This window comes from Durio zibethinus, chromosome 11, assembly GCF_047325235.1.
Source record: "Durio zibethinus cultivar Kanyao isolate XHJ-2024 chromosome 11, ASM4732523v1, whole genome shotgun sequence".
Classification (NCBI taxonomy): domain Eukaryota; kingdom Viridiplantae; phylum Streptophyta; class Magnoliopsida; order Malvales; family Malvaceae; genus Durio; species Durio zibethinus.
Genome location: NC_143172.1, coordinates 9,017,338 through 9,042,245, shown reverse-complemented (window position 1 = coordinate 9,042,245; position 24,908 = coordinate 9,017,338). Strand labels below are relative to the sequence as shown.

Here is a 24,908-nt window from a genome sequence, read left to right as displayed (position 1 = left end):
AAGTATAAGAGGAATATGCTTCTTCATTGTTAATTTTAGGGTAGAGAAAAAAAATAAAAAATTAATTGAAATTGTAATGTTTGGTTTAGATACTAAATGTTTTAATTTGATTTGATTTGATTTTTGGTCCATGGAGTGAAAAACATTGAATCAAATTGTATTATTTTGTTACTTTTTATATTACTTATAATTTTTTGTAAGATAAAATAATTATTCTATGTTTAAATTTATGTAAATATATATTAAAAATAATTAAAAATTAAAAATTCATAAAAAAATTCGATTAGATCGATTCAGTTATAAAAATAATTCGATTGGATATATAAAAATTTAAAATTTTTTTAAAACCTAACTAAACCAAAGTATTATCATCCCTAGTTCTTTTGCTTTCTTTTTCAAAAATATCTCAATTAACGAATTACAAAATTGAATTATTACAAAGGTATTTGTTGAGGACAAATGATTTTAAAAAAAATTTGATGTTTGAACTATGGCTTTCAAGCTTTGAACTTTAAATTTAGAACTAAAAGATGATGAAAGTGAAGAGACAAACAGAGAGCCAACTAAGCCTTGGCTCAATGGCACCCTAGATGTCATCGTCAAACCCTGGTGTGCCTTGGTCCTACCATGACTGACCTTGAGCTGAGTAGCAGATGAGGTTTTATGGTCGAGATAATGGTCCTGAAACTGTGCACGAACATTTGAAGCACGAGAAATATTTTACTGATAATGTATAGGGTTGGTGTGAGCCCTAGGCCCCAAGATGCACGGGCAAGTGCGAGCTAATGAGTGGGCGCCCTAGAGCTGAATAGCTAGTCAGGTCCTATCGATCAAAGTTGTACGCACGCACCCTTGAGTGGGTTGGTGGAGCAATGAGTGGAATGCCAAAATTATGGTAGCCAAGAGACAAGTCACTAGGCTCTAAGTTGGATAAAAAAGGCCTTGAGATGATTGGGAATAAAAATGTCCCCATTTCAGGCAGTTTTACAATTCCTGGTAGGATGGCTGAAAAATCTTTTACACTCTTTATAGAGGGACAACTGGTGTTAGCTTTATACCACCTTTTTGGCTAGTGGGCAAGTAAGGGCCTAGTTAATTTGAAGTGAGCTATTCCTAGGTGCATGTGGTGACTAGGTGGGTAGGTATCGTAGGGTCACAAATGTAGCAAGGTGTTTCTTTGGGTTATGGTAAACCCAGGACAATTAGGGTCGGCAAGCCTTATATTGCACCTTTGTGTTGAACTATAGGATTAGCCGGTAGCATTTGATATGCCCCTCAATTTTTCCTTCTTAAGCCAAAAAGATCATGAGATGATGTTTGCATATAAGGGGCATTATCGAGCCTAAGAGATGACAGGCTAGCAGGTAGATCCTTGTGATCAATCGATAAAGGTGTGCTGCTACTGGGATAACACGTTCGAGTCCTCGATATGGGACAGGCATGATGTTAAGTATCTATCATACCTATGCCAACCTAGAATGAGGTTAAGGACTAAGGCCTTAAGATATGAGTTTTGTGGGATAAGATGAGCTTATGCTGTGGTCTATTATGGATGGTGTCATATGAGTGCGGTTGACTTAAACACCACATTCAGAAGGGTGCATAAAAAATTTAGTGTTGCAGGCATGTAGTTGTTGTGATGGGTCATATCTAGTGGGGTGCACTAATATATGGCAAAGTAGGTGGTCATTCATTCGACTAAGAGGCATGATCAATAAAGGTGCCTCGAGGTCACAACATAATATGATGATGGGTGAAGTAATGCAGTGGCACTTATTGAATAACAGTTTGAGTCTAATGGTCAAATGTGAAGAAAGCACATAGGTGCAATGAAGTTGGGATGAGATATATCTACATCAATAATGAACGAATACTGTGGGTGGTGCCTCATGAGACGAGATCTCAACCCAATCCTTAAGGGCATAAATGAGAGACATATGAGAAAATGTCAGCTATGTGCAACAAGAAAGTTGGGTGTGGTCTTGGCATCAACACAGTAAATGGGGGAAAGTGTCATGATCAGGCCCTGATGTGTCTCAGTCTTGCCATGATTGACTCTAAACTGAGTAGTGAACGAGGTTTTGTGGTCAAGACAGTGGTCTTGGAGTTGTGCACAGGCATTTTAAGAAAGGAAACATGTTGCTGATAGTATTTATGGGCGGTGTGAGCCTTAGGCCCCAAGATGCACAGGCAAGTGTGACCAAGTGGGTCGACACCCTATAACCAAGTAACCAGTCGAATGCACTTAGTTGAAACTGTGTTCGGGCACCCTCAAGTGGGTTAGTGGAACAATGAGTGAAATGCCGAAATTATGGTGGCCAAAAGACATGTCTTTGGCCTTGAGTTAGGTGAAGAAAAAACTTGAGATGGTTGAAGAGAAAAATGTCCCCCATTTTAAACAATCTATAGTTCCTAGTAGGATGGCTGAAAAATCTCTTACACTCTTTATAAAGGGACGATTGGTATCAGCTCTCCACCACCTCTTTGGTTAGTAGGTAGGCAGGGGCCTGGCTAGTATGAAGTGATCTACTCTTAGGCACATGTGGTGTCTAGGTGGGCAGGCATCGTAAGGTCACAAGTATGGTACGGTGTCTCCTTGGATCATAGTAAACCCAAAAACAGTTAGGGTCCATGGGTCTTGTATTGCGCCTTTGTGTTGAACCATAGAGTGAGACAATAGTGTTCACTATGCCCCTCGACTTTCCTTCTTTGAGTTGAAAAGATCATGAGATGGTGTTTTGTGTAGGAAAGGCACCATCGAGCCTGAGGGATGAGCGGGCTAGCAAGCAAATACACTGGTAGACCTTTGTAGCCAATTAATAAAGATGTCCTACGGTTGGGGTAGCACACTCGAGTCTTTAAGGTGGGACGGACAAGATGTTGAGTGTCCATCATATGTGTGGGCAGCTTAAAATGAGGCTAAAGGCTGAAGCCTTGAGATATGAGTTTCGTGGGATGAGATAAGCTAGTGTGGCTTCGGACTGACTGTTGACTAGCATCTATGTTGTGCCTTCAAGATCTAGGTACGAGAGCTTACGGATGATCCGAACGGACATGGTGTTGGATTCTCACCAGGTCAGAGTGAGATAATATTAAGAAAACTAAAGCTATAAACAAGACGGGTCGATGCTCAAGATCTTGATATTTGTGGATAGAGATGAGTACTCAGAATCACCTTAAGAATTGTGGGTTGATGAGATGATGAGAATTTGGTTTCTCTCTATTGAGTTTGAAAATGTTATGTATGACCCTATAAGGTTCGAGCTAAAAAGTGTTTGCACCGTGAAGGATCAATAATGATCTGTCCATAAAAAATAGATTAAAAAAAGGTTAATCTTGACTAAGAGTAGTTTTAGTATTGCATGAATACATGATTTCGGTACAAAGAATATGCAGCCCGTGACACTAAACGTGTAATCTTGCTCGGTTCGGGTTTGAGCTTCCGCGTTCTCGTTCAAACAGGCTAAGATAAAATAGAAGGGAGTTTAAGGCAGGTATGTTGTGAAGAAAAAATAAATAAATAAATAACAACAAGAAAGACAGGAGTCCCATCCCACCAAACTGAGTTTGAAATTCGATGCACGTAACTTGAATATGTCTTCAATGTCGGCAGCCACTTGGCAGTTTGCACCAATCGTCTAACAGCGCGTGCCTTGTTCGAGCACCATTAGAAACTGTGGCCACACGCATTGCAAAAATTGGGACATCCACGCTTTGCCAAAACGGAAAGAAAAGGGGACTATGGCTGTTCAATGACAAATCGAAGCGGCGTTTTCAGAAGCACTCGGTTTATGGCTTCCTTTGGCACTTAGCCTTTAATTACAAGGCAGCCTAGCTTCCTGGACTTTGGACACTTAATTGAGTCCTACGAGGCTTTAATTTAGTACGGACACCAATACTGAACCTGACCTTCTAAATATGGTAAACTTGTAATTATTGATGGATTTTGGGCATTGTGAAAGGAATAAAATTTACGTAAAATTTTTAATTAAAATTTGTAATTTTTTTTTAAGATTTTAAAAAATTTTTATTAAAAAATTAATATCGATAAATTGATAAAATTTAAAATGAAGATTAATAATATATATAAATTATTATAAAAAATATAGTTTATAAAATAAATTTGATCGATATTTATTTAATGATAAAAATTTTATTAATATTTTTATTAAAAAAATTTATCTAAAAATATATAAAAAGATTTTAAAATTTTTTAAAATCTTACATAATTTATATAACAAAATATTTTAATTTATCAATTTTAATATTTAATATTTATTTATTCATTCTTAATAAAAAATTTTACGAATTTTATTTAAAAATTTTTATGTAAGTCTTTCCTTTGAGAACGTTTTCAAGCATTTTAAAGGCTCTGAGCCTCTAATCAAATGGGCTCCAGGATGGAGAAAAACCAGTGTGAACATTTTCAAATTTTCATGCCTCACACAGTCCAGGCAGTTCATCTCTAATCAAAGACATTTATTAATAGATTGAAAGTGGTTGCAATACATATGAACTCATAATTTGTACTTGTTTATCAGTGACTTAACAAACAAGCTTTAATATTTGGTTTCAAAATCATTTAATAAGGATACGAAAAATTGCCCTCCACAATTCACGGGCATGTGTGATGATAACCCATTGATAGAGCCACTTGACCAGTACATAATTTACCATATTATATATATATATATATATATATATATATATATTGAAGAAGTTATATCAAATAAGTTCAGCTGAGCTGGCAAATGCCATGACAAGCTCAACAAGTATTTGAAGTTTGAACTTAATGTTAAGAATGATTCATGACAGTATCGTTTAAGTTTTTGAACTTATTTTTATCTCCTCGATCGGTTTGGGGAGTGGGAATTGGCAAGAAGAAAGGAGGGGAAGTCTCATCAAAAAAGCGTGAATCGATCTTTGGCTCCTTCAACAACCAATGAACCATCCACATTCCAACTATGTTTAGTCATGTAAAACAAGGAAAATGGGGACACAGTTGACAGGTATTGGACTATGTGTTAAATCCAATGGGCTTAGGCTTAGCTTTGAAAGCGACACGGCAAATATCACAGCTACAAACCAAATTGGCCATTGAAGGATGAGATAACTTTAATTTGTTAGCTCCGTCCTAATCCAACTGGTATATATTGGATGTAAATATAAAAGCAATTTGCTTTCTTCGTGTGTGATTTAACACTTGACAATAATCAAACATCTCTTTTGTCCATATTAGGCGAACCCCAGCTCTTTGATCCTCATCTTGTACTCAATCATCAGTTTTGATGGCACAGCTCAACCATGAAATATTTAACATCAACCTATCTTCTTTCTTCTTAAAATGCAGTTTTCATTTTTCCTGGTAAGCAACGTAGCTAGATATAAAGTGAGATGGCGAAAGCATGATTGCTATTGCTGAGGAAAATGTTCAAGTACCATGGAAATTCTTATCCGTCGGATACCTCTATAAAGCCAGGTTCAAATCCATGTCTTATCTTCGTCAAGCAAGTGACATTGACATCAGATCCGATCATAAGACCTTACACCAGGAAAAGAAATGCAGTCATTCTTTTTGGAAGAATGATCTCTTGAAAGTCACCAGCTGAAGTGACGGGGAAGCTGTTTGTTCAAGTTTATATATAAATATAAATATATATATATATATATACAAAACGAAAATAAAGTTATTTTAACCACATAATTTTTCATACTTAACCTTGGCCAGGATTTGTTAAGACGCATGTATATGGTGATATGGATATATTCCCCAGCAGATGTTTGGTGTGTACACTTTACAGGGCTTTACCGAACGCAAAAATCATCAAAATCATGTATTTCATCTCACCAAGTATGTACGTAGATGATCAGTAAGCAGGAACATCAAACATTGACTTTTCATAAAGCTTTTCGCTCGACCAATATTTCTATCAGTATTATACGTGGGACCGACCAACATCTTCCAAGATGACGGACTAACAAATAAGATGAAATATTTTTGCTTCAAACGATTAGTCGTCATTAACGATTGAATATAAAAAAAAAGTGATTTAAAATATTAAAGAATACATAAGCGTCCAAACGTGGAATAATATCTATCTATGAACCTTCAATGCCCGGACAAACACAACAACCCCCGATCCCTATGGGTTGTGGGCACCCCGAGTTTTTGTTAGCGGGACAAGTATTAATGCAAAATCCAAAAGCATCCTACCACACAGCTCCAAATCGGAAGAAACCAGAGAAAAAGGTCAACAGTTCTGAATAATTTGTAATTCCCCAGATTTCACTAGCATCAAAGTGATCTCTTAACTAGGTGAACAAAGTCAACAAGTAAATCGCGCATCATTAGGGAGTTTTCACCCAATGCGTGGAGCAGTTAAATCCAGTCCCAAATATCTTCCCAAACATGTTCCAATTCCCAAACTTAATTCATTTTGTGTAAAACATAAAAATTTCTGTATCATAATTTATGAGATAATCAAATACAAAATAAATTTTTAATTTTTATTAAAATTTTAAGTCGTAAGCTTTTTGTATTTTTTTTCACATCGTTGTGTTTAATATTATTAGCCTAGATTTAAATGAGTACCTATTTTTATTTATCACTGAAAATATCAAATGAAAACTTCCTCCTCCACATGCTGGTTTGTTGCCTCGTTTAGTGTATTTACTTTCTGCTGGCTTCTAAATGTTTATATATTACGAATGCAGGCATCGACCATTACGGTCCATGTTATGTGCTAATTGCTTTTCTGCTCCTTTTGACTTGGGCTAGATATTTTAAAAGCTAGAATGGTTAAGTTAGTGATGTTTTAAAACTTTTCCTCTTGTAGATTAAGAGAAGATTTTAATTTGCATGAGTGACAGGCAAAATAGTATCATCCCAATTCTAATTTTATTTACGCAATAGTGCCGGGATCAGGGCAGCAACCACTCAAGATGTGGATTATAGTTTACAAATGGAAAAGATTGAAGATATAGATATCCACAAGGCATAAGAAAGAGAATGTCATACGATAGCTGGCCTTATTGGTTAGGAGAATCAATCAATAAATAGTCTCAATCACTTGAAAGCAACCATATCGAGTACTTCTAATCATGGCCAACTATATATCTCCAGGCCTCCTTCCTCGGTAGATTTCTAATTCCAAACACATTTACCTTGAAAGGAGATGAAAAAAAAGCGAGCTATAAAGTCTCTCTCTGTAATTACGGATAGAGTCGTAACAGGGAGTTATAATTAAAAACTTCAAAATCCAATAATGGAGAGAGACTATGATCCAGCAGCACATGAAGCAGTCGCAGACCAGGAACCTCAAACTCCAAGGAAGAAGAAGAATAAGATGAAGAACAAGAGGAGATTTAGCGATCAGCAAATCAGGTTACTTGAGTCCATTTTCGAATCAGAGACGAAGCTTGAACCAAGAAAGAAGTTGCAGCTGGCAAGAGAACTTGGGCTCCAGCCTCGCCAAGTTGCTATATGGTTTCAAAACAGAAGAGCTAGATGGAAGTCAAAACAGATAGAGCAAGATTACAGAACACTCAGAGCTAATTACGACAACTTAGCATCAAGATTTGAGTCCTTGAAGAAAGAGAAACAGTCCTTAGTTTTACAGGTATTCCATGTTCTACCGAGTTTGTTTAAGAGAATTACTTCCTTACAAAGTCATAAAACTTTTGTTTTCATTATCAGATGCAGAAGCTAAATGAACTGCTGAAAGAACCACACGACGTTAATAAGGCCAGTAAGGGTCTTGATGGAAGTAGCACAGGTGGTGGCTCAGAATATGGAGTTACCAAGTGCGAGCCTGAAGGAGAACCGAATCCAAGTTTTCAACAGGCAGGATTGGAGGACAGGGGATTCCTTGACTTGCAAATTGAAAACGATAGAGATATTAAGCATGCAGGGCAGCCAGGAGAAGAATTTCTGAGCATGGATGAATATAGGAATGACTCCCCAGCATCCCCTGAAAAATTGTATGGATTTGATTCGGCTGACATGTTCGATCATTCATGTAGCAATTCGCAGTGGTTAAACTTTTGGACTTGAGGAGAGTACTAAACCTACAACAAAATGTTTCCATGTCTGTTTGAATATTAGTTGTCTTGTGCCATTACAGACTTACAGTGGGCAAGAATCAGGAAAGTGAAGTGGGGGCTGGGCTCCCATACTGCCACTAGTACCATCAATCAAGCAACTAAAGCAAAAAGGCCTGGAAGGCATAGAAAGTAACCACTGACAATTGTTGGCAAGATCTTCAGAACAATTAAGAGTTGGTGGCTATAAGTCCGAGTCTATCACTCGTCTCCATGAATTTGCTAGAACATGAGCTAGTAAAGAGTGCAAAGGGATGCTAGGGGTTGTAACCAATAGATTTTTTCATTTTCTTTTTTCTTTTTCGTTTTTGGTTATGGTAATAGATCAACATATGATACAGCACATGTAGCTATTGCTCCACAATGGGGTATATATATGTTGTACTCTTTCTGAAACACATAATTTGAACCGCATTAGCCCCTCATTACGAAAAGGGCACAAAAAATCCCATGCATCTGCAATATATATAGATGGGGAGAGATCAAAGACCCTTTTTCCAATAAAACAACTGCTTTAGAATTTGTTATCACTGTAAACATCCAATTTGATCCAGGTTCGGATCAATTGGACCTGATTTGGTTCATTTTATTTTTTTTGTATTTTATATTTTATTTTTATTTTATATTATATATATATTTTTAATTTTTTATGTATTTATTATTTACTTATTTATTATTACTATTTATTAATATATATATTTTTCTTTTTCATATCAATTTTTTTCTGTACAAAAGCAATCATTTTTTTTTTTGAAATTTTTTTAATGTTAAACAATCCGACGATGGAAACTCTGCAGGTGAAACAGTAGTTTTCTTGCATACTCTTAAAGTAAGAAAATTTTCTTAATTTTTTGCTAAAAGTATTAAAGTCAATTGAGAATAATTTTCAATAATTAATTACTTGGTAAATTTTTAAAGCTTATTGGATAACACAAAATTAAGCTGATATCATCTTTTGATAGGTGTTGTGAGGGTACTATAATCTTTCTCACACGTAATCGAACTCTCGAAACCTGTTTCGGTTAATAGACCCAAACTTATTCCCTTAAACTCATGTATTTTCTGAAATGATAGATTCTTTAAGTGATTAATCGCACCTAAATAAAAAAGATTAGTGACGACTCCCTTAAAATCAATGTCTAACGATAGATCTTCGGATCTAAACTTTATGATAATTACTCTAACTTTCTTTTTGTTTTTGTACTAGTATTATGCCCAAATTAATCTCCTGCCATGTTTCAAGTCATCGTACTTCAATTATGGTCTCACTGAACTGAGTTTAAAAATAACTACCTCCGAGTTTTTTTTTTTTTTTTTTGCACTTTGAAATTGAACAAAAAATGATAAAAATATTATTCCCATCAGAGCATACTATCATCGATTTTTTAAGAAGAAAAAGACAAAAGATGGAGCTTTAATTTTCTTTTCCTCCAAGTGACGAAGAGGAAAATGATGGAACTATAATTGTTCAAAATGACGTTATAAAGTTACTTGTACAAGTGAAAGAAACTCCTTGAAACGAAGGCTCAATAAAACACGTTTCGTCTCCTTAATGATCAATACCTACTTGAAAAGCATCCATGGGAAATCATGCTGACGGTCATTAGAGAAAAATTGTAGTACAACTTTAGTCTCTAGATTCTAGAAGTCGTTATTTGTTGTGCAGAAGAGAACAATTTCCACCCCACCCCCTGCCTCTTTAACCAAAAACACGTAAACGCATGACAGTTTGGCCGAATGGTCTAAGGTTTGAGATTTAAGTTTTGGTCCGAAAGAGCGTGGGTTCAAATCGTACAGTTGTCATGTTTTGGCTTTGTCTTTTGACTTAATATGGGGCTTAGAATGTATAATATTTGGGCTCCAATTAAACTTCATAATGGGCTTGAAACTTAAGAATCAACCTCATTTAAGCTGGCCATTTTCCTTTTTTTTTTTTGACAATTTTTTCTCACTCGTGGAGAAAAAATGAAAACTTTTTAATCCTTTTTATTAAAAAAAAAAAAAGAAAGATAGTACAGTAAAAAAAGATGGTGAAGTTTGTTTGTGAAAAGCTAATGATTAATTAAATTGTTTTTAGTAATATCTTTTATGTGTTTTTATTGAATAAATTAAAATTTAAACAACAAAATTAATATAAATTACTTCTATTTGAAAACCTTTTCATTGAATTCTATTTCTCTAATGAATTTGGTGTCAAAGTTAATGCTACGTTTGAATTAATATTAATAAAAAAAAGAAAGAAAAGAAAATTTTTTTAAAGAAAAAAATATATGTACCCCTTACTTGAATAGTTAAAATTAATTAAAAAAAATTTTAATAACTAATTTTTAGATAAATAGTGAAATGAAAAGAAATAATTCATTATAATTTTTTTTCTAATTATAACTTGTTTTTTTATAAAGTAACATATAATATACAAATATATGTTTATGCTACCTAGTTTTAATAAAAAAATCTTTTTAAACAAAATTGAGTATATTTAATAGGTAAGATGTATTACTAGTTATTAATTTACTCTTAATTTTATATTTAATTCAACCTTTTAATTTGTTCTAACAATAATTTGATTTGTTTTGTTGTTAAGACTTAAAAAATTATAAAATATTTTTAAATTGTGATGTTGTATAAAATACTTATAAAAAAATTATTTTTGTAAAAGATGTCAGTTATATAATCAAATCTAATGTTATAATAAAAATATGAATATAATAGTATTTTCATAAAAATAAATTTTTTTCAAATTTCCTTTTCTTAGTTTTTTTTTTTTTCAAATTGAGGTATTAAAAAAATGAAGATTACAAGAAAAATCAAAAGTTATAAGGTTTTCGCTTATTTCCTTTTTTTTACACTATGTTTGGATAAATATTAATAAAAAAAAAGAAAAATAAAGAAAAAGAAAATAAAGAAAAAGAAAATAAAGTCGAATTTTTTAAAAGAAAATGATACATGTACCATTTATCTAGATAGTTAAAATTAATAAAGGAAATGAAAAGAAAAGAAAATAATTTTAACAATCATTGTTTTGATAAGTAGTAAAAATGAAAGAAAATAATTCATTATAATATTTTTTTTAATTATAACTTTTTTTTAATAAAGTAACATATAATAAATAAATATATCTTTATATTATCTAATTTGTATAAACAAATCTTTTTGAATAAAATTGAGTATGTTTAATATAATTAGATATACTAACTAGTTATTAATTTACTCTTAATTTTATGTTTAATTTAATCTTTTAATTTATTTTGACAATAATTTGATTTTTTGTTATTAAGATTTAGAAAAATATAAAATATTTATAAATTGTGATATTATATTAAATATTCATAAAAAAATTATCTTTATAGAAGATATTAATTATATAATCAAATACAATGTCATAATAAAAATTATGAATATAATATTTTCGTAAAAACAAAATTTTTTTAACTTTCCTTTCTTTGATTTTTCTTTTAAATTAAGATATTAAAAAAATAAAAATTAAAAAAAAAAGTTATTAGATTTCTATGTATTTCTTTTCTTTTAAATTAAAATTTTATTCAAACAAACAAACAAATGTTTTTCTATTTTCATTTTTTTTTCCTTCTCCCCCGCTCAATCTAAACATAATATTAAATTAAAATTTTATTCAAATAAAATTTTTTTTCTGCTTTTATTACTTTCCCTTCCTTCGATCCAGGTAAGTGACACTGATTCGATCGAAAAGTACAAAGTCCTGAATTAGACTTTTTCTGGGACAATGAGTTTCAATTTCAATCACATATCTAATTAAAAAACCTCCATTTTCTCAACTGCCGGAGTGTGTGAGAACATGGCGATACCTTTCTCAAACTCAACTCGAGCAGCTTGCATCACTTGTCTCAGTGCTTCCAATCAATTCTTTCTCCCATCTTCACCTCTCAAATTCCTTCTCTTCTGGCCCTGGTAAAAGATAAATATTTCTCTTAACATGCATGTTATATTCTCTAGATATGTTTTCAGTGATTGGTTTTACTGGCCAGGTGAAATGGGTCCTTTGACTGTGTCTCCAATGGGGTTTAGGACGTGGGCTTGGGGCAACCATTTTATCTGGGGTTACCAGCAATCAATGGATTCTGAGCTTCAACAAGTTTTTAATCTTTTCGTCGACAATGGTATCAATCTATTCGATACCGCGGATTCTTATGGTACTGGAAGACTCAACGGACAGAGTGAAAAGCTTCTAGGAAAGTTCATTAGAGAATTTCCAGGTTGGTTAATTTCTCAATCTAAATTTAACCTGCCTCACTGAGGAATGAACATTGAATTTGCCTTCTCTTGAGAACTCTTTAAGTTGTTTTCAATTGTCAATTCACTAGAATGCTTTCTCTGTATGGCTTAATGTTGATGCTTCATATAATAAGTTGAGGAAATTAAGACTAAGGTACCATGCAAGTTCTGACACAATTGACCTTTATATGTTGGTGTTACAAATTACAATAGCTGATATAACCATGACTCTTCTTTCATTATCCCAATGTTACAATAGAGTTTGTTGATCTTACCATTCTGGTATTTGTGTTTGTATATCGCTATAATGTTAGGGGAGTAGATAAAAGATGAGATTGTGATTGCCACAAAGTTTGCGGCATATGCTTGGCGTCTAACACGAGGGCAATTTGTTCAAGCTTGCAGGTTTGATATTCTTTTGCTTCTATGTAAGTGTTCCTTAGATCTCACATTGACTGAAATGTCGGAATGATGATTAAATTTTATGAAGAACTGATTTCCAGGGCCTCTCGGGATAGAATGCAAATTGAGCGAATTGGAATAGGACAGTTACATTGGTCCACTGCAAACTATGCTCCACCACAAGAGTTAGCTCTTTGGGGTGGTTTAGTGGCAATGTATGAGAAGGTTACCATGAATTACTTTTAAATAGTTATTATGTTTCAGTTACTAGAAAATGAGATTAATCATTTTCCACTGTCATATGTGAAAGTTTTTTCCTAGATTTAACTTGCATTTCAAAATGTTGAGATATCTCTATTCTACATAACAAATATTTAAGAAGATATCTTTTTTTGCATCATAGCAACTTTGTTTCTATAGTTTAGATGATATATATTTTTACCTGCCAAAATCTACTTGATATATATTTGCGGGGCTTAGTTAAAGCTGTAGGAGTTAGAAATTATAGACCCAAACAGCCTGTAAGGATTTATGATTACCTTAAAGCTAGAGGAGTCCCACTATGTTCGGCTCAGGTATAGATAATTCAGACCTTTTTCTCCTTTTCATGTTAGGAAGACTTTTAGTTTGTTCGTAATTGCTTGTGTTTCAAGTAGTGAAACCAAGAATCGCTGCATGAATTATTGCTAATACCCCTTATACCTGTTTGTCTTTCATGTTTAGTTACCTTGAAATGTTTAACCAAGCTCCCCTCCCCCCCCCCCCCATGTTATACTTGCTTTAGTTTTTGTGCTTGTGTTTCCTGTGTTTCATCAAATTCATACCACTAGACCATTTTGGCCCAACCATACGGCCATTATCTCTGGTTTCATGACTTTTCTTTTCCTTCCACTCCAACCCTATCTTTTGTAGTTCTTAATCTTCCCTGATGGCCACAGCTTCTAAAATTTGCATATGCTCAACTACCTAAGTCTCCTGTTTAAGAATAGTTCTATTTTGAAGATAGCCACTTTCAAACACGTGCATACAGAGTGTATGGACTGGCTCTTCCTCCTTTTACCCAAATCCCAACTCCAAGGAAATGAAATGACAGAGAAAAATGTCATAGGGGGTTTTAGTGTATGGGTGAAAAACATGATTCAAGCTCGTGGTCTTATTCGTTCTTTTTTGTTCAATTAAAAATAATTAGAAAAAGTTAATTAATTAGTATAAATGTGGGTAACTATTTGCTAATAGCATTTTCCTGCTTAATAGAGGACATGATCTTTATGGATAGCTGAGTTTATCATGAGTGTCAACTAGTTTACTGCATGGATCATATCTAGGCACATTTTTGGGGTTTGTGTACAAGAGAGCACTAATGCTCAGTCTCTAACTTTGATTTTGGACTCAAAACCTCACACAATCCAATCTCTTGAGCTAAGCCTCAATGGCAGACTATCTAACTAAAATACAATACTTGAATGTATCCCATGCCGGACCATGTAGCTACTAAGGCTTTAACAATACTTTAAGACTTCCTTTTTGTCGTTGGTGTGATTCAAGGCTAACATCTAGAATGACCCCAATTTCAGATACAATTTTCTCTGCTAAGCATGGGAGAAGATCAGATGGATGTTAAGAACATTTGTGATTCTCTTGGTATCCGCTTGATTTCTTATCATCCTCTAGGACTTGGAATGCTTGGTGGGAAATATACACATTCCAGACTTCCAAGTGGGCCTAGGTAATGGAAATGCAACTGTTTATTACTATCACGGGTATGGTAAAGAGATTTAATCCTCTCAGTGCATAGGTGAGTGCTTATTTCATGATAAGCTTTATTGTCTCCTAGCAGGGGCCTTCTATTTAAGCAAATTCTTCCAGGACTGGAGCCCTTGCTGGTTTCCTTAAGAGAAATCGCAGGAAAACGGGGCAAAACCATACTTCAGATACTTTTAATGGTAACTTTGCTTGGCAACTGTTTCACTTGTATGCTTAGCTCCATTTTCGAAAATTAAGCTTAGATCTTGGCTAAAATAACAATAAAGCCCCTGAACTTTATTATTTTATTTAGATAAATCCTTATACTTTTATTATATCCAAATAAGCTTTGAACTTTAATTTGCATCTAAATAAACTTTTTAACAATTAATTTATATTCAAATAAGCTTTTAACATTTAATTTATACCTAAATAAATCTTTAATATAAATTAATATTTTGTTTAAAATAAAAGCTTATTTGGATACAAAATCAAAGAATAAAGGTTTATTTGGATACAATAAAAATATAGAGCTTATTTAAAAAAAAATGAAATAGTTTAGGGGTTTTTTAATATTTTAGTGTTAGACCTTTTAAGTCCTTATTAACATTAACTAGAGTGTGTAATTAGATATTTGGCCTTATATTTTTGTGTATACTCTTCTAGAGCATCAAACTTTCTACAACCTTGCCTCACTCTTGACCAAAAAAAAAAAGGGCATTGAGTTTGTGGGAACATGCATTCTACCTACTTGGAAGGCCTACTGTTGCGTCTGTGTTTAGGGACCTTTACCAATTAGTGCTGTTTTCTTTAGCTTTGCCCTGACAAGAATGACATGTTCAAACTTCATTGGCCAAGATTTCAATGATAAAATAGATCAGCATATTTACTAGTGGATCAAACGATTGTAACGTATTAAGTGATGTTATTTGAGGGAGATCAGATTCTCTTACTATCATAAAGCAAGAGAAATAAGGAAATCTTCCCTCGATTTGACGTTAAGCATTTGTTTACCAAATGCATTAGTAACTGAAATCTATGCCAGGATATGCATGGAATATATTGCCTTTTATCAGTTGTAGACCTAAATAAAATGCCATTTGCATGTCGCAATAAACTGGTGCATCTGTAAAGGTACCATTCCAATACCTGGAGTTAAAACAGTTAGACAAGCAGAGGGAAATTTGGGTGCTCTCAGTTGGCGCCTAAGTTCAAATGAGTTGGCTTCAGTTAGATTATGCAGATCAGAAGTCTCCACAGAGGATGATCCAAAACATTTTCCAGACAAGGTAAACAGTTATAGAACTACAGCAGCCAAAGGAATACCATGGAGTAATATGATACTTTTACTCGAGTGTCTGCATTCTCATCCAATAACAGATTGAAATTTTGACAACACTTGAGTAAACAGAACAATTACGGGGCACAAGCCAAAAAATTGGAGATTTTCGGGAATGAATTCCATCAACTCAATGAGCTGGAATAGCATTTATATCCTACATCTGCTAACAGATAGAAAAGATGATTGAAGGAGCAATATCTCGCCAATTTTGAAGCTAACATGTATGAAATGCATCTATCGTGAGTAAGAATCATTGTAAATGAAGAACAGCCTTTCATGTACCATAATTAGCATTGTTCTTACGCAAAATTTTCTGAAGTGGAGAAGAATAGAGAATTTTCTTTTCAATTTTTCAGCTTTTGCTAATATTTAATTCTCCAAAAAACAAAATTCTAGCCAGAATGCTATCAAGTGGAACGCAGTCATTAAACATAGAGAAAATACACCATCATCTTATCAAAAATGACAAATCCAAACAGAATCACAAACACCACAAGAGTTTCATGCTGAATGAAATTAAAGCTAATTTTAAGATAGTTAAGATGTCTGCTATTAGAACTATACTGTCCAAACAAAACATCAAGAAGCCTAATAATAAAAGCAGAATTCCTCCCTCACGATATGCAATCTACTTGATCTTCTTCTTTGGCCTCAACTGTCAACACAAAGAAATAACAAGTGTCAATTATGTGCAATGAAAAAGCACAGAAAAGGATGAGGTTTACAGGATAAAAAGAGCAGTGGATCACACGTATTTAACAAAATAGGATCAGCATAGATGGTTACCTGATTGCTGTGTCCACACTTCTTTTTCCTGCAGTTCACAGCACGGGGGTGCAGTCGAGCATAACACCTACAGCAAAGACATCAATGGAAATAGAGAACAGAAAAGATTTCAATAATAAATGCAAGTCATTTATAAAGGAAAACAAAAAGAATGCAATTTGATATACAACAATATGACATGCATCGGGGCTCATAGAGTAAGAAGGGGAATATAATGCTTATTTCAAGAATCAGCAGGATGCAGGTAACCATATAGACAAAGGGAGGATCTAACTAGAAGCATATACAAGATAAATAATAGGGCAACGATGAAAAATTCATTTCAAATTAACTTTGTAAACTAAAATTATTAAACAAGTAATTATAGGCAATAAATGCAGACATACTTGCGACAGATCATCTTGTCCTGATTGTATTTCCTAGCCAATGCCATCAAAGAAGGCTCAATAATGCCACCACGAAGCCTCAGAACCAGATGCAAGGTTGATTCTGCACAATTCCACACAATCATTCACATCAAGCTAAAATAAACATCACGTAAAAAAAGAGAATGGTTCATGTTTTCAATTCAACATCCCAGGCCTTTCCCTAATTTCAGTACTTTAAAGAAAAAATGGGGATAACATAAACACCGTTTTCTTCTCATTATAGAGATCCTATAAGATTATCTGAGTCTTGTTCAATAAGGTTGATGAAGCTATGCAAGAGTTAACAGAATAAGTTCTAAACACTCGTACAAATTCCTATTCAGCTATTTCTACCATTTTCCCAACAAGCAAACATTACTTAAACATGCCCATGGCTTTGATTTACAGTTAAATAAGGAACAACATAAATTAAAATACTTTTAATATCTTCTGTCTAAAAATGTGGCAAATTTTATCAGCAATCAAACAGGGCCTACAATGACCAATATTTACCTTTCTGAATATTGTAGTCAGCAAGAGTACGGCCATCCTCAAGCTGCTTTCCGGCGAAGATCAATCTCTGCTGGTCCGGTGGGATACCTGACAATATTTACACTGGAAATTCTAAGCCGTCAAATCCTGACGATCAACAAATATAATGAATGACCTATTAATTTGATTCCTAAAACATATAGGGGGAAAAGAGGCGGGGAAAGAAAAGGGAAAAAAAAAAAAAAAAAAGAGAAGCGTATACCTTCCTTGTCCTGGATCTTAGCCTTAACGTTGTCGATAGTGTCGCTGGATTCAACCTCTAGAGTTATGGTCTTCCCTGTTAGGGTTTTCACGAAGATCTGCATTTTCCCGAAACTCTGCTCTGTTTCGGTCAAGCCCTTTCGTTTATCAGAGTCATTATAAAAGTGGGTTTATTAGGGTTTTGGAGCGTTGTTTTATTTGGGTCCTTTTTTGTTTGGGGGTGACAAATGTTTTATCCGGGGCTTTGTTTTTAATTTTCATCATCTCCTAAATCCACCGACTTTGCCTTTAATACGTTAGCACCGTTGGCAGGTAGAGACCAATTTTATTACAATGGAAAATTTTTTCCAACTGAAACAGAATAAATCCATACATTTCAATATTTATCAAATAAGAAGGATCCAATCTCATCAAATATTTATGGAAGGTAGCTAATAGAGATCATACAAATGGTTAAAGTTTTAAATTTGAATATAAATCATTTAAATTCGAATTTTATAATCTTTTGTTAATAAATCATTTGTAAATTTAAAAAAATTTAAAAGATCTATAAATTTCACTTGCAGATAACAATTTAATCTTACTTTATTTCTAAACTTTTTTTAGTAAAAAAATTATTTCTAGGAAGGTAATTAGAGAAGCTATAAAACAAATTGACCATGTTGTAATCATAAAAAGATGTGAAGAGGCCACCCGACACTTATTCCTTCAAGGAGGGTCAACAACAGAAAAAAGAGAACAAGTATGTAGGTCGCACCGGACTAGGCCATTTTTCTTCATGCTCCCAGAGAAATTGGAATCTGAGCTTACCACTGAACAATTACAAGTTTTGTGGAACAGCAAGTAAAAGTATCAAATCTGGAAACAATTAGATCATACAAGAACATGAGTTGATTAGAAACCGGAAATGAAAAATGTGCCGTAAGTTGATAAGCATTAGAATTATTGATAGAATATGGAGTATTAGAACTAGAAAAGTTTTCAAACGGAATTTTCAAACCTAAGCAATTGTAAATTCCTCTAAACGTGTTTTTGGTTGTCACTTGCTTTTAACTAACCACAGCACATTGTATATTGAAGCTTATGATATAGAGTAACGAGAAAACCTATGGCGAAAGAAAGAGTTGCTATAGCTCGAAGGTTACAGTTTTTCTTGAATGTGAATTCAGTTTGTTGCTAGAATCTCTTTATAGAAATCTGTGAAATAGCAAAAGTTTAACTAATTGTCTAAAAATGTGATCTAATGGCACCAAAAGGATAAAAACTCGTTTTAAAGAATTGTTTTGCTTCTAAAAGGATCTTCAAATCATTCACTCAGCTCTATAAAGGGGATGCATTCAAATTTTGGCCACATATCCCCTTTTTCTTGTTCATACCTTGGTTTTGGAACAGGACACTGCCTAATTGCTAGACTTGCAAGGGTAGATGGTATCCCTTCTCTGCCAGCGAGTAGAGCTTTTTTCAACCCCGCATTAAAAGAGTTTCAAGAGAGTTGAGATTTTGTAACCCTTCAAACAGATTTAAGATCTGGCATGTTTGTAATGTGAAAATTTGTTATAGAGTAAGGCAGGGGATACTCATTTGGAAAGGAAACCAGACCGGGAACTCCACCAATACTAAAAGTCTCAAGAGATTTGAGCTTATACAACTTCCACTCCTGTACAGGATTAAGGTTCTCACAATTAGTAATCGTTAGAGAGAGTAGGTTTTGGGGCTATCCCTGCCTTGGTAAAAACTTGAGACTTGATGATTGCTACTTTTTGTATAATCTGCAAGTGGATAAATCAAGTATTAAAATGAAACTATTCCAATATCGTATCTTAAGGGATTATAGATTGTAATTGTTGGATAGCTTTCAAGTATCAAAGTTGAAGTCTTAAACTCTTATATCTAAACAAATGAAAATTATAAGTTGATTGCAAAAGAAAGAAAGAAAGATTAACAAGCAATGTAGGCTTAGATCTTAGCTTTACCAACTGTTACTTGAAAGTAAACGAGCATAGCCACACTAGATCTAAAGACTTGAAAATAAAGAAATCTTGTGATTGTAGAATGCTTGTAGTAAAATAGAATTGAAATTATGATTGTATAAAACTAAACTTGTAGAGCATCAAAGAAATTATAGCCCAATCTAGCATTGCATAAAAGAAAATTTAGAAAGCAATAGATTAGAAGAAAAGATTATGAATGTCAAAAACTTGGAAGTAGAAAATAAAACTTGAAACCGAAAGTAATAAAGAAAAAGATATCTTGAAAAATACATATTTCTTGAATTAGAGAAAGACTTTAAAGGAGCACTCTTTTGTTATTGTCAAATTTGTCACCTAAGCCAATAACTAAAACTAAATAAAAACTAAAGAGAAAAGAGGAGAAGAATGGGATGAGATGGATGATGAAACAAATGAATGGCCTTGCCTATTTATAGGCATAGGTTTGGCCATAAAGAGTAGAGATTACAAAAGTTTAATTTTTATTCAAATGTTAAGAGATAGGGTTGATTTTCATCTTCAAAGTGCTTTGACAGAATGAGACTCTTAGTTCTTGAAAAGTCATAGCCGAATGGGTATCTTGGGAAGCAATCTTGGCCATGTGATCTTGCTTGATGCAATCTTGATTCATGGTTTGGCTAGAAAAGATTTTCAAAGTAATGTAGTTGATTCTTATCCAAAACTCTTATGATGGAACTTGTAAATCTTCAAAAAGATAAGCAAAAGAATCTTTCTCCAATACAAACACTCTTAGTTGAATAGGGTAGAATCCATGTGAGCTTGAAATTGCTTGAAGTTTTCTCAGAAGTTGACTTGGCTAAATGGATATGAGAGATGAAAGTCATTGTGCTTGCTAAATTATCTAAGTGAGCTTTATCTTCTCTTGTATTTGAATTAACTAAATAGTGTAGAAGTCCTTCATGAATGCAAATTCCTCTTTTAGCTGCATGAACAAGTCATAATACAAAGTGGAATTCTTCAAATGATCAAGCAATCATCTTAGATCTTACTTTGGCTGAATACACGTGAGTGTTTTTAGATCGATAGGATTCAGCTATTCCTTAGTCAAGCATGGTCGAACGCTCCCTTGCATGTACGGATTGCATGTTTTCCTCATCCATAAGCTTTAAACCTTAAAATGCAAGAAATTAGCATTAAAGCACCACAACTTGAACAAAATTTAAAATTTTGCACCAATGTAGACTAGTAAAATTATTATATTTTTAGGCGCTATCACTTGAACAATAAGATATCACCAACTTTCAAAGAAATTGAAGACTGTGAATTCATTCAAGCAGGAACTTAAGCTTCTCACATCTAGAAATCATGATTGATCTCAAGTTAATGAGCTACTTTTTGAAAAATATTCAAGTGTGATATATCCAAATATTCTAAGTAGTCAAGATTTACAAGGTTGAGAAGGCTTGCTGGTAAAGACTCCAGCTTGGGACATTCACTTATCTTAAAATGCTTTAGCGTTGTGGTTAACTCACCAATGGGAAATGAGTTCAAAAAGAATCAGTTATCAATCTCTAGCTATTCATGAGTCAATTTGTCTTTACACATTATTCCATCAGGCAGGGATGCTAGATTTTTGTAATGGTAAATTTTGAATGGTTGAATGTGGAAGGCCTTGTTCAAGAAGTGATGTGAGAGAAAAGCACTTGTGAATCTTCAAGTACTTAAGGACTTCATTGTTTTACGACAGCATGTTAGGATCTCTTTAAAGCTCTATAATCTCAAATGACAAGTTGTTGAAGCATGTCTGGCAACCCTTATTCTGAGAACAACTCAAACAGTGCATAGTGGACACTTATCCATTCTCAACTTCTGAGGAAACATAACCTTTTAAAGTTCACATGGTAGTTTTATCAAGTTATGGTAGCAACTTAAATCTAAAAGTTTTAGTTTAGATTTCAGACAATAACTTTATTTCTTTATCCAATAAAGCAACAAGTTTAAGGTAGTGAGAGATTGTCAAATGTTGAAATGACATAAGGTGTTTTAATCCCTTTTGCTCATTTGATAGACTTTCAAGATCATTGCACCCAATAATCTTCAAATCTTCAAGTTTTCCAAGTTGTTTGATTATACATTCAGTAGGCATTTGACTAATGAAATTTGTTTTATATAAAGAGAGTTTAGTGAACAAAAGTCAACCATACTCCTAAGAAGTTTTGCATTTGAATCTAACAATTCTAATTTTTGAAGGTTGACAAGCTTTAAAAATGCGATCGATTCCAAACAATCATCTATCTTTAACGTTTTCAAGGAAATGAGAGAATTGCATAGCTTAATTAGCTTAGTACAACCTACAAGAATAAACCACCTGAGGTAAGGGAATTCTTCAGATACCAAATCTTCATGTTAGGGAAAAGCTTGTAAAATATTCTAGAGCCATACATTTATAAACTTTCAATTTTCCAATGAAAGAAATCTGTGTGAGAATTTCTTCAACTTTGAACACTCAAGAATAAATAGTTTGCGAAGGCAAGGAATCCTTCAACTTCATCCCCAAAAGACCTTGAACTTCAAAACCTCAAATAATGGAAATGACTTGATTAAAATATTAGTTTCCCTTAAAAACTAAGCCCCTACATGCTTTCTACCATCCATTATTTCAATGCTGAGATTTTTGAGAGAAACTAATAGGCCAAGCGATGGTAACAAAGTGCACTTTTTACAACTATAAAGGTGTAAGTAGACCATGTTTATGAATACAATATGCCCTATCCAACTTGGAAATTCTATACCACCATAGTATTTAATTATAAGCTTTTTCAAGCTTTCATGAGGTTGTAAAACATCAAGTACATCTCTTTCAACTATTTCATTTCATGAGCTGTTAACGTTGTTGCTCCATTCTAAAACTAATTCCTCAAAGTTTTTCTTACTATTCAACTTTGCTTAAATTGCATCACTAATGTTAGTCACATTGTGCAACCTTGAAATGGTAAATGATCCATGGTGATTAGACAAGTCTTTAAACTCTTTTAGCCCTGAATTGTTACCTGCCCCTATAATAAAATTAGATAAACTTTGAAGGTTTAACAACCTTCCTTTGCAATGGCATCTTTTCAAGACTAGTTCCATAAATGTCAAGATGTCTTAAGTTAGGCTTCTGATGGTCAACTGTCAGGGTTCTAAGGGAATGAAAATTCACTAACAATAATGTCTACAAATTGTAAAGATTGTTTGTGAACTTAGTTAATTGTTTGATTTGGCTATAAAAGAGGTCAAGGAAACTGTTGGTATTACGCTCTAAGTTGAAGGGTAAAACATTGAAAACATACAATAGAGAAATAAAGCGATTAAAAGGCAAAGGCTGAAAGGTTTTTGAGCATTTGTGCTTTGACGCTCAAGTTAGAAGTCAGTCTAAGGAAAAATAAGAAAGAGAAAATATGAATGTAAAAGAATACGAGATGTTTAGATAATACCTATATAGCCCTATTTATAGTTAAAAGAGGAGGGTTTTAAGGTGACTTAGACTGCTTATGGTTAGTCATTGGGTTAGGATGACCTGACAGGCAAAGTTGACCTAGAAGTTGATCATCCACTCAAGAAATGACAAGTCAACATAAAGAGGGGTTATTTGGGTAAGTTGATAAGGTGGCCTAGCTAATGTGGCACTGTACATGTCAAGTTAGGCCGACATGTTAGGTTGACCCAAAAATCATAAATGCCATTGGTTGTCTACTGACAATCTCTAATGCGTAAAGAAAGCATAATTCTTTTTAGACCCAAAAATGCTCTTAACATAATATTCCCCTACTGAGCAGTTTGAGTATTAGACTGTTAAGTTTTGGTTTGTGCCAACCTGATGTGTGTTCGATGGCACCAAGCTTAATCTTGGGCATTAGGCTTCAAAATTTACACTTAATTGATCCAACCTTAAATCATTGTGGTGAATGAATATGAAGGTTGGTATGGGTAAAGGTCAAACAAGCAAATTTAAAAGTGATTACCGACGTGAATTATATAGTCTAAGCTGACGTGGGACTTATATTTTTTTTATTTTTGAAGTTTGATTTTTTTTATCTGACACATGGTTTACCTAACGCGTTACAACTGTTTGATTGGTGTGGGTAGGTAAAATGATCGATATGCCCATTTTTTGTTTGAAAATGACATTTAATGAGGAAAGAGAAAATTAAACAATAAAACTAAAAGTTAAGAATGAAAAAGGTTGTCCTAAGTAACTGTTTTGGACACATGGCATGATTTAAAGTGTTTATTTGATTTTTTTATTAGCTATATGCATGCCCCCTAGGGCTTTCATCTTTTACTTTATAGTTTTTTTGCTCTTGTGTTGATTTATTTTTTTTTTTACCTCAAACTTCTTAATTCCATTCTAATCGACCTTTCCACCTTTGTTTAGTTTAGTACATTTTTTTTAATTATGCCTTTTTATTTAAGTTTTAAGAGTTTTAAGGTAAAACTAATGAGAGGTTAGCTTGATCATCAAGGTTTAAATGATGAAGTCCATTATGTAATTGTAGGAAATGATTATACCCAATCTGCCTTTTGGTTGAATCTGATATCTATTGAAAATAAGAAATTACTTAAAAATAGTACTCGTGCTAGGGGATAAAAGGTTTACTATGGGGTAGACAAACTTATTGTTGCAATAGATCATGATCTTGAAAATCCATTAGTTTCAATGTTAAAGGTCAGTACGGTTCCTTTAACTGACCTTTTTTCTTCTATTTTTCTCGTCCTCACCCTTCTTTTTTTTTTTCTCTCCTACATCACCCTTGTTCTTCTATTTTTTTTCTTTTCCAAAAGCTTTCACTTTTTTTCCTGATGAAATTTTGGGTTGATCTTAGTTTCAACCCCAGTCTGGATTCTATGTCTGAAAAGTCTCTTGCTTCTTCATATTTTTCTACGAAGGTAAAAGAGATCCTAGCTTTTATTCCGATGGAGGCCTCTGTGGTTTCCTCAAGGGATGAATCATCTAGTGATGAATCTTCTGAGAATGAGTAGGGTTCAAACAAAAAAATAGATGAAGAGGTCAAACCGAACTGAGAATGAGGGTGAAGGTGAGGAATGGGGTCTCCTCAAATGATATGTTGGATCATGTCTTTTTTATACTTTTTGTGACTTAGGTATAATCCTAAAAAATGTGATGTAAAGCTT

At 33.5% G+C, this 24,908-nt stretch overlaps 3 protein-coding genes across 7 annotated transcripts; 2 read left to right on the top strand and 1 right to left on the bottom strand.

Moving 5' to 3' along the window:
• Positions 1 to 7,146: 7,146 nt before the first annotated feature.
• On the top strand, positions 7,147 to 8,524 carry LOC111291224 (homeobox-leucine zipper protein HOX16-like). The gene is made up of 2 exons (XM_022882860.2): positions 7,147 to 7,619; positions 7,697 to 8,524. The coding sequence occupies exons 1-2, from the start codon at positions 7,266 to 7,268 to the stop codon at positions 8,051 to 8,053; spliced, it is 711 nt and encodes a 236-aa protein (XP_022738595.1). The 5' UTR covers positions 7,147 to 7,265; the 3' UTR covers positions 8,054 to 8,524.
• Positions 8,525 to 11,699: 3,175 nt separating this feature from the next.
• Positions 11,700 to 16,184, top strand: LOC111290562 (pyridoxal reductase, chloroplastic-like). Of its 5 annotated transcripts, none has more exons than XM_089767976.1 (7): positions 11,700 to 12,027; positions 12,105 to 12,332; positions 12,666 to 12,756; positions 12,855 to 12,978; positions 14,328 to 14,479; positions 14,591 to 14,696; positions 15,631 to 16,184. In XM_089767976.1, exons 4-7 carry the CDS (start codon positions 12,871 to 12,873, stop codon positions 15,703 to 15,705), a joined length of 441 nt encoding a protein of 146 aa, XP_089624102.1. In that variant the 5' UTR covers positions 11,700 to 12,027; positions 12,105 to 12,332; positions 12,666 to 12,756; positions 12,855 to 12,870; the 3' UTR covers positions 15,706 to 16,184. The 5 variants fall into 5 exon arrangements, with proteins under 5 accessions (XP_089624102.1, XP_089624104.1, XP_089624100.1 ...); XM_089767978.1 differs by having other exon boundaries at positions 12,842 to 12,978; XM_089767974.1 differs by having other exon boundaries at positions 12,145 to 12,332; positions 12,666 to 12,978.
• A 79-nt stretch (positions 16,185 to 16,263) lies between these two features.
• On the bottom strand, positions 16,264 to 18,015 carry LOC111290561 (ubiquitin-ribosomal protein eL40 fusion protein). Its single transcript, XM_022881908.2, has 5 exons — positions 17,786 to 18,015; positions 17,545 to 17,631; positions 17,011 to 17,113; positions 16,625 to 16,691; positions 16,264 to 16,493 (listed from the first exon to the last, which is right to left on the bottom strand). Exons 1-5 carry the CDS (start codon positions 17,886 to 17,888, stop codon positions 16,467 to 16,469), a joined length of 387 nt encoding a protein of 128 aa, XP_022737643.1. The 5' UTR covers positions 17,889 to 18,015; the 3' UTR covers positions 16,264 to 16,466.
• Between the last annotated feature and the right edge of the window lie 6,893 nt (positions 18,016 to 24,908).